This window comes from Myotis daubentonii, chromosome 14 (assembly GCF_963259705.1).
Source record: "Myotis daubentonii chromosome 14, mMyoDau2.1, whole genome shotgun sequence".
Classification (NCBI taxonomy): domain Eukaryota; kingdom Metazoa; phylum Chordata; class Mammalia; order Chiroptera; family Vespertilionidae; genus Myotis; species Myotis daubentonii.
The window spans coordinates 23,261,049-23,276,539 of NC_081853.1; the positions used below are offsets into that span (position 1 = coordinate 23,261,049).

General features: G+C 40.3%; 2 protein-coding genes across 2 annotated transcripts in view; both read right to left on the reverse strand.

Moving 5' to 3' along the window:
* CIDEC (cell death inducing DFFA like effector c) overlaps positions 1 to 15,491 on the reverse strand; it is a 188,533-nt gene that overhangs the window by 75,658 nt on the left and 97,384 nt on the right. The window lies entirely within an intron of this gene.
* EMC3 (ER membrane protein complex subunit 3) lies at positions 295 to 15,487 on the reverse strand. Its single transcript, XM_059663507.1, has 8 exons — positions 15,163 to 15,487; positions 9,553 to 9,610; positions 9,119 to 9,212; positions 6,747 to 6,851; positions 5,625 to 5,706; positions 4,056 to 4,135; positions 3,172 to 3,254; positions 295 to 1,492 (listed from the first exon to the last, which is right to left on the reverse strand). The coding sequence occupies exons 1-8, from the start codon at positions 15,315 to 15,317 to the stop codon at positions 1,364 to 1,366; spliced, it is 786 nt and encodes a 261-aa protein (XP_059519490.1). The 5' UTR covers positions 15,318 to 15,487; the 3' UTR covers positions 295 to 1,363.

Sequence of the window (15,491 nt, forward strand, 5' to 3'; positions counted from 1 at the left end):
CTTGATCCCCAGTGAAGGGCAGGCAGGAGGCAGCTGATCAATAATTCTCTCATCACTGATGTTTCTATCTCTCTCTCCCTCTCCCTTCCTCTCTGAAATCATAATATAAATATATTTTTACAGTTGACTTAAAAAACCAACAACACCCATTTCTTATGTGTGTCTCTTATGAATTCACTGAGGGCAAGGATCACACTTTTTACCTAGACTCTTTAGCACTTTTCCACAACAGACACTCCTACCTATTGTCAAAGGCTGTGAATGACCCACAGAGGCAACATTTTTACAGGCAAAGAAGAGAAAACAGGATGGTTTAATTTGTAGAGTCAAGAGTTGTTTGTTCTTGATTACAGCGTTCAACATGCAAATTACATTCACCTCTTGGTACAGAAATGGCACCCTGCCACTTCCCTGGGAGTTAACCCAGACAAAATTCTTCCTGGGCAACCCTTAACTATGTGTCTGCCAGCAATCGCCCTCTCTCACTTCTTACAGTGATACGTAAACTCTCTTATGCAGAATGACTGGGAAATGCTTTCATTCAACTGAGCAGCCATATACAGTATAGCACCATTGATTTGTCAATGGATTTGATGTATTCTGAACTCCAGATCAAGACCTCACATTATTTAACCTGTTTTTAATGATCCCAAAGGCACTTGAGAATCCGGCAGTGTCTCACAGTCACTGATTTTCACTGGACAGTATTATGAGATAGCGAAGGTTTCCTAAGTCTGTCCTGGCCCTGGGTATTCACTCTGAAAAAGATTTATCTGAATAAGGTTTTGACACATTTGCTTTTTATGTCATTCTGTAGGCTCAAAATGAATACAGGGAGCTTCACTTTTTGCTCATCCATAGTTCTTAAATTTTCTGTAATGAAAATGTATTATTTGTGTAAAGAAAGTTATAAAAATACTAACAAAAAATTAAAGGTAAAATGCAGGGTGTTTGGATCCAAGAAAAAAGGAGTCTACTGTGGTTAGAAGTCAGGCTGACTACACATAATAATTACGTATAATTGAAAACTCCTTTTCCAAAGACTGTATTTTTGCTAAGTTTTATATATTATCACTAGCTTGAGTTTTCCCCCTTTCTCTGACTTTCATTACTAGAGTCACCAGATGGAAAATTTAAAACATTTTAAAAATAGCTGTTTTTGGGTAAGTCACCCAGCACACACTCCTTGTGTTTCCTCTAGTTTCATACATAAAGGGGAACTGGCTCAGACAAGAATGATCCTTGCTGCACATCCGCCAGCTCATGCATCCTCCTTTTTATTCCGAGAGGCTCCTGCTCAAACGAAAGTTACAAGGTTAAGCGCTACTCTGAGTTCCTGACACAGCTAATTCCTGCTTGGTCTTCAAAAAATAGAGGTCTGTAATTCCTTTTTGAACATGCCTTCGAAGTGGAGGTCTTTGGCCATGAGTTCCTCTTCGACATCATCTAGGGCCCACTGGTGATCTGTCAGCTCCAAGGCTTCCCACTCTGTCTGCAAAGAAAGAGAACACCAGGGCAGGGAGAGGGGGCAGAAGGGCTGTTACTAAGAGCAGCGCTGACCTTTGTGAGCACCTACTCTGGGCCAGGGGCTGGGTGAGGCTGTTTACATGTATAAGCTCAGGTGCTGTCATCCACCCCACTCCCCAATTTACAGACAAGGAGACAAAAGCTAAGAAAGGTAAAATATTTGTTTAAGGTCACCGGAGCTAGTAACTAATTACATTTCTCAAATAGTCTATTAATGCTGAATACTTTGCCTTTAATTAGTGGGCTCTAAAAATATGCTTTGTGAAATTTAACATGCAAGACAAGTGTTAGTTCATGGGTGTTCTTTTAAATGACTGTAATTCACATGGCATAAAAGTCACTCATTTAATATATGCAATTTAGTGGTTTTTAACATATTCACAAAGACGTGCAACCATCACCACTACCTAATTCCAGAATACTTTCATCAGGTTTCAGAAAAAGAAACTTCCTATCAAATAGCAGACACTCCTCTTTATCCCTTTCCCCCAACCTCTTCAAATACTCTACTTTCTATATCTTTGGATTCATCTAGTCTACACATCATACACGCCCTGTTGTTACTGGTTTCTTTCACTTTTAAGGTTCCTCCCTAATTGTACCAGGATTCAGTACTCGTCCCTTTTGATGGCTGAATAATATTCCATTGTATACGTTCCATTGTCTAGACATTGTGCACATATACCAAAATGCTCCATTTTGTTTTTCTGTTCATCAGATGATGGACATTTGGATTGTTTATACTTTTTGACTATTATAAATAGTACTTTGAATACTCTTGTATAAGTTTTTGTGTGGACATAGGTTTTTAATTTTCTTGGGTATTTACCTAAGCATGGAATTGCTAGGTCATATGGTAACTATTTTTAACTTTTTGAAGAAAGTGGCTTCATCATTACCACCATACATGAGAGTTTCAATTTCTCCACATCCTTGTCAACACTTGCTATTGTCCATCTTCTTTTATTACCGAGTGGGTGTGAAGTAGTGTCTCTTTGTGGTTTTGATTTGCATCTTCCTTTCTAATCTGAATGCCTTATTATTTCTTTTCCTGGACTAACTTTCCTGGCTAGACCTGCAGTACAGTGTTGAATAGTAGTGGCAAGAATGGACATTCTTGTCTTGTTCCTGATCTTAGAGGAAAAGCTTTCAATATTAGTATAGGTATTTCATAGATACCTTTCACCAAGATGAGCAAGTTCCCTTCTATTCCTAGTTCTTATGATGAAAAATTAGTGAACTTCTGCTGTACAAAAATTATACGCGATTTTATAAATTATAAAATCATTTCATGAAAAGGCTCTAGGTACTGAATTTTTTTAATGAAATTTTCATCTGATGTCTACAGGGTCCAAAAGTTAAAAAATATTCCAAATGTTTACAGTGCCTCTGATTGGACTGTTTTTACAGCATCATTTAGTGTAGAATGAATTTGGTGAGCATTTAAAAACTAGAAAAAGTACCAAGAATCTCAAATTTACTTAGATGATTCCCTCAGGAGAAAGAGACATGTAAACTAAAATACATTTTTACTAAATTTAAATAATGGAATAATGGACACTACACTCACTTCAGAGAACCCATCTTTAAAGTTACTCTGAATGGCTTTTGGAGCTTCAGTGAAGCTGGAAGAAGTGAGTGTACCTTGAAAGCTTTGTTGGTGTCTGCGGGCATGGCCATGGCTGCTCCAGTCATCTGCTCCTGCATCATCCGTGATTGGTCAGCGGCTGCAGAGTAAGATGCACCTATATGAGCCCCAGGGCTTAGCAGCAGCCTGTATGCTCGGGAGGAACGGTCCTTACACAAAACTGACAGATGCTCAGTAGTGGGTTAGAGAGCCATATGACACATTCACTGACTGGCCCTATCTTGCACTGGCTGTGTGACCCCAGAAAAGTCACTTTACTTCTCGTGAAAAATGGGGGTGATAATAGCAGGAGAAGAAAGGTAACTAAGAAAGCACTAAACTTTACTTCAAATTTAAACAATAACAACAGCCACCAGTTACTGAACAACTACTATATGCCAAATACTTCACTAGGTGCTTAACCGATTCTACCTCATCTACTCCTAACAACAAACCATGAAGTTAATTATTAAGGTCCCTATTTTACATCAGAGGATTAGAAAGGTTAAGTAATTTGCCCGAGTTCCCAGCCATTAAGTGAAGCAGTTAGGACAAGTACTGGCAAGAAATCTCATCAATGCACTAACTGATCAAACCAGGCCTTCTTTCAGCTTCCATTTTGCAGGCTTATATTGATGGTGTGGATCCCTCATTTGAGGATATCAGACTGTTAGGGACTACATCTTGTCCCTGTTATTGCCAGGGAGATCTCACATCTTCAGTTTGACCCTGGAATTTTTAAGACTGTTTTCAGAATACCTCAGAAACTTAGTAGTTTAAAGAATGAAGGACTGTATTTGACTATGCTAACAAATAGCACAGCCTACATGATTTTTTTGACTCTGGCATGGATGATTCATCTATCAGAGTATTTGCTTATTAAACCTGATGTGCTCCTTACCATTATCTTGGCCCAAAATCAGAGAGTAAATGCTCCGAAGCCCAAAGACATTGAGGAAATACCAGGATGCAGAACTCACCCTAAAGCAAAAGTGAAGCAACGTAGGGAGTTATGTCAGAACTAATGCAATTCATACTTTTCTAACACCCAAAGTTGTCCAGAGTATGTAAGAAATCACTGGGGGTAAGCTATATTCATTCAAAGCACAACCAAAGAAGAAATACAAGTTGTGAAGGCAATGTTACAAATAGTTATAGCTTACTGCAGGTAAAGTGCCACTTAGAGCTATGTAATAAATTCTGCCTTCAGTAGCAGAAACTGAACTCACAACTGGTGTGCTTCCATTTAATCAGGGACTGTAAGCTTTGCTTAATTTTCCTTTCTACATAATGGGTTTTCAAACCATTCATTATTTAATAAAAACACACTTGCTATAAATAATGAATGCAAACAATGCAGAAGTACATACAATAAGAAGTTCTGACCCCCAAGTTGTAGATCTACATCTAACAGTAAGCTAGTTGTATACCCACGTTCCAGTCTCCTTTGTCCACACAAGCATGTCAGTCACAGATGCTGAGAAAAGATTTAAAAAAGTTTTTTCTTGCACATAAAGTTTTTGCTTGGCCCAAATGAGTCTGGAAGGTCGAGGTTTAGTAGTCATGCTACTTATAGTAACTATAGCTTTTCTCCTCTAGTGGAATGGTGCACAGCCAAGACTCTCTAGCACCCAGTCTGGCCTGCCCCTCTCAGACAACCACTGGTTTGCTCACTTCAGGGAAGTTACCACTGGAAGTTACCCATTCTTCTCCTCTTGCCTGGCTTCCTTTTGTTGTTGTTAATCCTCACTAGAGACTATTTTTCCATTGATTTTTAGGGAGAGTGGAAGAGAGGGAAAGACAGAGAAATACAGATGTGAGAGAAACACATCGACTGGTTGCTTCTTGCACATGCCCCGACCAGGGCCCAGGCTGGGGAGGAGCCTGCAACTGATTCGAACCCAGGACCCTTTGGTCCACAGGCCAATGCTCTATCCACTGAGCCAAACCGGCTAGGGTTGGCTTCCTTTTTAATGCCAGTCTCTGGGAAGCCACAGACAAAACAGTCTGGAGAGACCATATGAAGAAGCGCTACTGGGTTCTACATGTGGTAGCAGTGTTCTATGAGCCTTTCAAATTTTGTGTTTTATTACTCTGCTATAAAAAATAGTGGTAAGTAAGACATGAGTGCTGTACTTGGACAGACGGTGTGGTTAAATCTCAATTTCTCCACTTATTTCATAGGGTTGCTATGAGGATAAAAATAAGATAATATGTAGAAAGCACCTAGTACAGTGCCTGGTACCAATGAAAAGGTTTAATGTTATTATCAGTAGTAATGTATTTTGGAAAAAATAATACAAATATCTACTCCCATATGCTCCAGGATATTGCTAAAAGGTCTGTCTAGCTTTATCTTTTAACTTTTTGGGAATACATACATCTACCCCTGCACTCCTAAGACCCCAGCACCTAGAGAAAAGAGGCTAAAACCTTCTCTCCTTTTGTAAGACTCAGAGAAAGTCCTTACCAGGATGCATCTAATGTGAGTAATTCAATTCCTTGCTGTAGCATCGGCTTAAAACGGAGGGTCAGTGGAAATGGGACCTTAGCTGCAAAGAAAGAAAAGTTCATAATCAGTCCCAGCTTCTTTATTTTTAGAAGAGTAAAACTGTGAATGCATCTATTCTTTCCCTGAAGAGGTGGGAACTCCGGACCATACAGAGTTTGGCAAAAGACTTCCACAAGGAAATTTGTCACTTTCTGGAGAAATACATCCAATGTCACTCTTCCTTGAATACTAGCTTCTCTATTGCTTAAGAAGCAGGGACTCAAACTGAGCTGTGACCTAAAAATCTCAAAAGAAACATGCACTAATCTGTTAAACATAAAGTGGAGTATATATACACAGAGAACTACATTACTAAGAAACCGAATTAATTCAAATCAAATAAAAACTTATAAACAAACTAGATGCCTGGTGCATGACATTCATGCACTTGTGGGGCGGAAGGGGTCCCTCAGCCCAACCTGTGCCCTTTAGCAGTCCGGGAGCCCTCAGGGGATTCCTAAGCCTCAGTTGGACATCCTTAGTGCTGCCATGGCGGAGGCGGGAGAGGCTCCTGCCAATTCACTCCCCAGCCATGAGCCCGGCTTCTGGCTGAGCGGTGCTCCCCCTGTGGGAGTGCACTGACCACCAGGGGCAGCTCCTGCATTGAGTGTCTGGCCCTGGTGGTCAGTGCACATCATAGTGACTGGTCATTCTGCCATTCGGTCCATTTGCATATTAACCTTTTATTATATGGGATAGACAAACGACTCACCCCAACATCTAGAAAATGAAGTAAAAATATAAATGGGCTTCCCTTTATCCTACTCAAGAATACTAAATTAGTTTCAGATACAAACTAGCAAGCCACTCGTTTGAATCCCTATTAGTAAAAAAGCATTAACATTATGAACTTACAATCAGTTTGTAATAAGAGCCATAAAATCATAGCATATTAATACTTTTGCTGTTCAAAGGATGTTGTTTCCAGTTTCCACTACAGAGCATAGGACTCATGATGTTAGCACTTTGATTTCTCGGAACAGGGAGAAGGGAAAGGAGCACAGGTGAAATACAACCTGAGTCTTCTCAGTGGTGACTTACTTGTGACAAAGCCTGAGAATGTCATGTTGATCCATCCGCCAATAAGAATCATAGGGAGAACGTTTGTTACATTGCCTTTCATCATGTCTGTTAGCATAGTGGGATCTAAGACAAAAACACAGAGACCACTACATTTTACCACTGCTGGCAGGGGCATCCTCCTGATTCTGTCAACTTTAAATTTATTTGATAAAGTAATACAAGTTCATTGTAAAAAATTCAAATGACATACAAACAGGATGTAGATGGTTCCCCTGAGCCCACTCTCTAACATTTTTAACTGTTTCATATCCTTCCATCATTTTATTTACACACACACACACAGAGTGGTCTCTCTCCATATAGACGCAACAAAGGGATACTATGCTTACTCTTCTTTTTTTTTGGTTTTGTTTTTTAGGTTCACCTGAGGATATGTTTATTGATTTTAGAGAGAGAGGGAGAGAGAGAAACATCGATGTGAGAAACACTGATCGGTTCCCTTCTATACCCACCCCAACCAGGGATCAAACCTGCAACCTAGGTTATGTGCTCTGACTGGGAATCAAACCCACAACATTTTGATGTACAGAATGACGCTCCAACCAACTGAGCGACCAGGCCAGGGCACTATTCTGCTTCTTAATTTAAAAAAGTTAATATGTTGTGAATGCTATTTCCACATTGGTGTAATAACTCTCATTATTTTTAATGTCTGCATAGGAATCCGCAATGTGGTCACAGGCATCACTACTGGGTGAACCTATATATCAGTGATGGCAAACCTTTTGAGCTCGGCGTGTCAGCATTTTGAAAAACCCTAACTTAACTCTGGTGCCGTGTCACATATAGAAATTTTTTGATATTTGCAACCATAGTAAAACAAAGATTTATATTTTTGATATTTATTTTATATATTTAAATGCCATTTAACAAAGAAAAATCAACCAAAAAAATGAGTTCACGTGTCACTTCTGACACGCGTGTCATAGGTTCGCCATCACTGCTATAGATTGTTTCCAATTTTTTTTTTTTGCCAATAAACAATGCCATCAACAACTACCTTGTACATAAGTCTGCATATTTTTGTTGATACTGTCAGATTGTCCTTCAAAAATAGTGAGAGAGCCTCACTTCCCATGACCTTGACAGTAGCAACTTTGGTCAAGCTTTCAATCTTTGCCAATTTAATGGGCTATAAAGGACATCTTGTTTTAATTTGCATTCCATAGATTTTAGTAGGTCAAGCATCTTTTTGTAAATTTATTGGTTTCTTTTGTTTATTGCAGGTTTTCTGAAAGATTTATATTAACTTCTGTTTGGGTTTAAAATAGCTGGTAATTTCACCTAAAGAAATGGATACTAAAATGAGAGGATAGTCAATATGGGATAATAAATTTTGTTTCACTTTAAAGATGCTGTGTTTTTCACATGACAGGGATCAGTGAAAGTAAGAAATCTATTAGAGTAAAAATTGTAGGATGGCCAATAGCTGGTCTGGGGAAGTAGAGAGAGCAGTGCTGGGTGGCCATCTGTCAGCAACAGGAGCCAGGTACTGGGTGGGAGCCCCAGCTTTTCCAACTGTGCTCAGTGGAGCCCTGGGTCCTGAGTAACAGCAAAGGGAAGAGACCCAGAGACGATGGCTCTAGTCCTTTCAATCCCTTAGCTGAGAGCTCTTTATTTATTTATTTTTATTTTATTTTTTAAAAATTTATTTGAGAGAGAGAGAGAGGGAGGGAAAAAGAGAGAAAAACATCGATTTTTTTTTGGTTCCACTTATGCATTCATTGGTTGACTCTTGTATGTGCCCTGACAGGGATCGAACCCACCAACTTAAGTGTTATCAGGACGATACTCTAACCAACTGAGCTACCCAGCCAGGGCGTGAGAGCTCTCTCTCTCTCTCTCTTTTTTTTTTTTTGGTTAATCCTCACCCGAGGATATTTTTTTCCATTGCTTTTCAGAGAGAGTGGAAGAAAGGGAGGGAGAGAAAGAGAAAAACATTGATGTGAGAGAGACACATTGGCTGGTTGCCTCCCCCACACACCCCAACCAGGGATGGGGAGCAAACTGCAACCCAGGTATGTACCCTTGACTGGGAATCGAGTCTGAGACCCCTTGGTGCACAGGCGGATGCTCTAACCACTGAGAAACACCAGCCAGGGCCTGAGAGCTCTTTTTTAGATCCACTTTATATTTTGGCGTTCCCAAAACATTTATTTGGAAAAGAGAACACTACTTCTGCAGATTGCTATACTAGATGATATCTACGGTCCCTTAGATTACTATCTTCAACAATTTAACACTGAAATCAAATGACACATTCTAACTCCCTCCTCCCCCCACTCATGTTAAAAATCTTCCTTAAAGATGAGAGAAAAGAATAAACATACCAGTCATAGGAGAAGGAGGTACTACCTTCCTTTTAGTTTTTTTGAAAAATCCATCCTCTGGGTTGTTGAAATAATATTTTCGTGTCAGGAAAGACTAGTAGGAAAAAAAAGAGCTTTTTAAATCTTAAAACTGTGACATAGCAAACTGTAAAATTATTCCCCAGAGGTTTGGTCAGAAGGCCCTTGGAATATGCTGTTACACTAAGAGCTGACAGCCCACTTGGCAGCTGAGCTGACATTTTAGCTGAGTCACATTTAAAAACAATTTTCTAAGAAGGATGAGGTCACAATGACAGCAAACACCATCAGGCCACAGCTTAATTCCTGACTTGCCAGCCTTCAGTTTTCCCCAAAGAGTCCCCTTATAAAACATTCTGATATCTACTGTCTTCAACAGTGAATCTTGGTACTTTAAATAAAAGATAAATGAGTACCTGTTTGGGAATGTATTTTCCATTTTCCCTGAGGACTCTGCTTCGAATTAGGACTTGACTGAAAAATACAACCAAGACAATGAGATTTTTATAAAAGCGAAACACTAGAAGAAAACAAGAGAATAAAGTAGAAGACCTATTTAAACACAAGAGAGGGCCTATTTGGCCACAGTCCGGTATGGAAACTTTTCAAACTACAAGTATCCTTAAAACCAATCTAACAACCCCCAAATCAGGTTTTCAAAAGAGCAATTTTCAGAAGTGACTGTGTTTCTGAACAAAGATGTCTGAAGAAGGCACATTTGGAACACTCACCTTTCTCTTAATTTATGAGCTAAGAAGGCACTTTCTCTGAGTGAAAAGAGTAGCAGTTGGATGCTTCTCAGATGATTTGGAGGCAGGAGGAGGGAGGAAGGGTGAGGATTGAGGGAATTTTTTAAGTCCCAAAGAGAAATGAGTACAGGACTTGACAGGGTTGCTATCTGACAGACAACAAATAGAAATCCCACCCAGTACTCAGACGGTTAGTAAGCTCTCAATAAACATTTATTAAATAAAGTAACAAGTGAAATTATTTGGTGATATTTTAACATAATTGATCATTAAAGATAACAGTGTAATACAAGTGGGTGGTGCTAAGCTACAAATAGTAAACAGAATAGTGATCAAAATACTAATTTTTTCTTGGTTTTCAAAAGCTTTTAAAAAATTTACTGATTTTAGAGAGAAGGGAGAGATAGAGAAACATTGATTTGTTGTTTCACTTATTGGTTAATTCTTGTACGTGCCCTGAGGATCAAACCAGGAACCTTGGTGTATTTGGACAACACTCTAACCATCTGAGCTACCGGGCAAGGGCATTCAAAAGTTGTCTTAATTGGGGGGCTTGAGGGGGAGCCTACTTAGCTTAATGGAAATCTTTCTTGAAAAGTGGGGAAAAAGATTGTAACAGAAATGAACACAAGAAAACTGGGCTTGGTTTTCTCTCTACTCCTCAGTATAAGCCACCTGCTCTAAGCAGTAGGTCAATACCCTTAGGATCTCCTTGTCATGTTCTAGCTTTCTCCATACGCTGGGAATTCTCTAGTGCCCCTCTCCTTCACCTTCTTCAAGCTCCGCCTTTTCTATGAAACTCTTCCCAATGCCTGGTGCCCTCATGCAATTCTCTCTGGTGTTCCTCCTCCTGACCTCATTGTACTATACGGTTGACTGCTCCATACACAGGCTTACAGAGGTGACATGTAATATGTTCTGTTCCCTGGGAGCTAGTCTAAAGCTACTCAAAGTGTGGCCTATGTACCAATGCTCATCTGTGATAAGGGTTTAGAAAAGTTTATAATTTGACATTGTTATAAGATCCAAATACGCGATCAAAATATTTTATAAAAGCATCAGTCTGTGATAGATTGGAAATTAAAAAATTAAATCAAGGCAAGCTTTAATTATCCTGTATATTATAAGCACTCACTTTCTTAAACTGAGATCTACAGATGTATTCTCTGAGATCTGCAAACCCTACAAGAAATTTTTTTTTTTAAATATATTTTATTGATTTTCGACAGAGAGGAAGGGAGAGAGAGAGTCAGAAACATCGATGAGAGAGAAACATCGACCAGCTGCCTCCTGCACATCCCCTACTGGGGATGTGCCCGCAACCCAGGTACATGCCCTTGACCGGAATCGAACCTGGGACCTTTCAATCCGCAGGCCAACGCTCTATCCACTGAGCCAAACCGGTTTCGGCCCTACAAGAAATTTTTAATTTTGCATTTTCATTTCCACTAATATCTAAAAATAAGTCCTAGTACTGACTATAAAGATAAAGCTTTTCTTCACAGTGGTAATTTGCAACTGAAAGACATTTTCTTAAAAGTTTAGTTTTTAAAGTTATTATTTCTCAAAGTGGAGTTCCAATATCCTGAAAGATCAGGGTGTTTTTGTTGTGTTTTTTTTCTTCCCTTTCAAAGAGTCAGTATATTCTTCAAGCTTGAGAACTACTTTTTACATACATTCTATCCTTAAATATGGTCGAATAAATTTTATTTATGCATTTTTCAGGTTTGGTTTAATACATTTTAGAAAAATTTTAAGTTTCGAGGCAGTAAAAGCTTAATAATTTATGAAACCCAACATTCCATTTTGTGATCATTCAGGTTATTGGAAACTTATACTGTATTTAGAGGAATGTTTTACAATTAAAAGATATCTTTTGCCTTGGACTTCGGCCAGTTCAGAATCATGTGGTCAGCATTCTACTCAGGTTCAAATGATGACCTGGTGGGGTATATAGTTATACCAAGTCAGAGATGGCATGACTTCACTTAAAGGATGGAGCAATTATGACCAGAAACGTTGAGTTGTCTTTAAAGCAGTGGTTCTTCATGTAAGTGGCACTGCCCTCTAGAGGGCCTAATGGAAACCTGTGGAATTTAGAGTGTCAAAGTTAAGGGATGGAGAGAAAGCACACAACTAAGTATTCCTCAGTGCTGGGGACAGATGTGCAATACAAAGAACTGTCCCATGTCTCACACTACTTGTGATATCTCATCAAACTGGTTCTAATTATCTGAGCCTCAAACCTAATTCCATTTTTTGCAATGGTTGAGAGGGATGATATTTATAGATACTGAATTTCCAGATACACAACCAGCCTATTAATATAGGAAAAACTGCACTTTGTTGTTTTATCAGGACTTTATCAAGGGTAGTTCACCACTTAGGAAAATCACATCCAAACACTGCCTTCTCTTACATCTAAGTAGCTAACACAATGTATCAGCATACAATGGAATCTGCCCCAATTTATAGGGATTTTATAGCTAGGTGATTGCATCTGACTTCTCCAGTACATCTTCTCTAGGACTGTTATGCACAAGTACTTACAAAACAGAATTTAAGTTATCTACCTTTTATTTCTCACGATTGTTGCCTTTATGTAAAGCAAGCATGTCAAACTCATGGCCGGAGGGCTGCATGCCTCGTTTATTTAAGTGAGGCATGTGGTCTGCTGGCCGTGAGCGAGTCTGACATGCTTGCTGTAAAGCGTTATGTGCCTCTTTTTTTTTTTTTTTTTAATATTCTTGTATAGAGTGCATCAACAGTGAATTTCACTTTGGGTTATAAAAGGGAGTTTTGGGTCTGATATAATTCAGCATCATCACTCTGAAATCACATATTGAACCCAGTGCAAAAACTGTGGTGGTGAATCTATGACAGCAGGAATTGTAGTCAAGAGAATTTAATTTGGGAGTGAGACTGTCCTGGGTTCAAGTACAGGCACAATATTTTACTATTTGGTTATTTAGGGAAGGCTACTTAACTTTCCCAGGCTCCCTTTTTTTCAAAAGTAAAAATGATTCAGGATTATCTATCTCAGTGTTAATTTGAAGGTAAAATGAGAACAATTTATTGGTATCAATACATAAGTAAATGCTGACTGAGCTCTCTCCACTTTACATCTTTTTGTTTGTGTGTTTTTTAATCCTCCCCTGAGGATATTTTTTCCATTGATTTTTAGAGAGTGTGGAAGGAAGGAGGAGGGGGAAGGGAGAGAAAATGGAAGGGAGGGAAGGACAGGAAGAGAGGGAGGAAGAGAGGAAAAGGGAGGTAGAGGGAGAGAGACAGAGAAACATCCATGTGAGAGAGAGACATTGATTGATTGCCTGCAACTGAGGTACCCTGGCCAGGGCTACTTAACATCTTTCTATAGCCTCCCTTCCTGTGGTGAACTGACTTCTTCTTTTTTTTTTTTTTTTTTAATACATATTTTATTGATTTTTCACAGAGAGGAAGGGAGAGAGACAGAGAGCCAGAAACATCGATGAGAGAGAAACATCCATCAGCTGCCTCCTGCACACCTCCCACTGGGGATGTGCCCGCAACCAAGGCACATGCCCTTGACCGGAACCGAACCTGGGACCTTGCAGTCCGCAGGCCGACGCTCTATCCACTGAGCCAAACCAGCCAGGGCGAACTGACTTCTTAACGTTATCTACAGGAGGTTGGTTCGGTCAGTTCTGAAACTGATGCCAAAGAAAAGTCTGTGGTATAGTGGGAAGCTCCAGACTTGGGAACCAGAAGACTTGGTGTTAAGTCCTGGATGTCACTGTCTGTGACCATGGAACCTCTTAACCCTTAGTTTCTATGAAATGGCTCAGTGGTTGAGCATCGACCTATGAACCAGGAGGTTATGGTTCGATTCCCGGTCAGGGCACATGCCGGGGTTGTGGGTTTGATCCCCAGTGTGGGGCGTGCAGGAAGCATGCAGATCGATGAATCTCTCTCTCCCTCTTCCTTTCCCTCTGAAATCAACACAAACATATCTTTAAAACAAAAATTAAAAAAAAGGGACAGCATCTACCAGAGTTGTTTTGAATTTTAAATAAGTTAATGAATATAAGTGCTTAGCATAGACTAAGTGCTTAATAAATGTTGGTTTATTATTATTATTATTCTCAGCATAACTGGAAAGCACAGCTGAAAACGATAGCAGTCCTTTCCAAACTTCAGCATTCTCATTTCATGGTTATTATTTTTATCTTATTTACCTAGCACTTGTACTATTAAAAACTGAATATTTTTTACACATCAACTTTTCTACTTAATCAGTATTACCTCCACAAATAGGAAGTAACTGTTAAAAATAAATACAATAAAAACAAAACATAATGATTAAATTTTAGCTGCATACTGTTGCCTGTTGAAAGTCCTGAGCCTGAAGCTTGCTCTTTGTTAAGAAGGGAGATTAAGCCCTAGCGGGTTTGGCTCAGTGGATAGAGCATCGGCCTGCGGACTGAAGGGTCCCAGATTCCATTCCGGACAAGGGCACATGCCTGGGTTTCGGGCTCCATCCCGTGTGGGGCGTGCAGGAGGCAGCCGATCAATGATTCTCTCTCATCATTGATGTTTCTATCTCTCTATCCCTCTCCCTTCCTCTCTGAAATCAATAAAAATATATCTTTTAAAAATGGTTAAAAAAAAGGAAGATTAATAAGTGCAAGTGTTAAAGACATACTAACATTTACCTAAGGTAAACTCTGAAAATAGTTGTAACGACTGACTGAAAATGTTTACTTTAATATGGAGGGGCACACGTCTAGATACCACATCATCTCAAATGACCTCTCTCGACAAATATTGTAATAAAGCACAGGAGGAAGAATCTGCCCTCACTCCAGCAGGGGAAATGATAATCACCATCCCTCACATCTCTGTAGTTTTGTTTGCCAAGCTCTTGGGTAGTTGGTACCTCAGCTAACCACCACTTTAGTTTGGTAAGACGAGTATAATCACAGCTACCTTACCTATAAGGCTGGCGACTAGCCTAACAAAATTAATAGCAACATCACTTTGGAACACTTGATTCGTCCCAGCTAAGGGCTTTATAGACATGATCTAAAATTTAATCCTCGCCCCTGCCCTAGGAGGCATATCCTGTTAGCATCCACATTTGACAGATGACGAAAGGGAAACACAGAAGGTAACTCAGCCCAGGGGGTCACCCCGCCAGCGGGAGCGCGATGTGAAAATCGGGGTAAACGGACAGAACCCCCGCACTTTCTTGCTCAAGGTCACGGGGGAGTGAGGTCGCCGGGTCCGGAGGGCGCTGACCTGTCGGAGACTTGTTCCTGGGTGAGCTTTTTGTCGCTCTGCAGCAGGATGGACACGTAGTGGCGGATCATGCCCACGAAGAAGGTGATGATCACGATGGGCAGGACCACCCAGAGGCGGATGTTGGAGTCGAGCAGCAGCTCCGGCCCCGCCATCTTCACACAGCACCAGCTCCCGACCCGGTGTCGCTGGGTTTCTCCTCCCACCACGGGCGCCGGGCTCCCACTCGAGCTCGCCTCCGAGCCTTCTCACGCCCTCAGCCTGGCTGGCGCGGGATCCCACTGCTGGTTCGGTCCCGGCGTACTGACCCTCGCCGGGCCGCGCGGCCG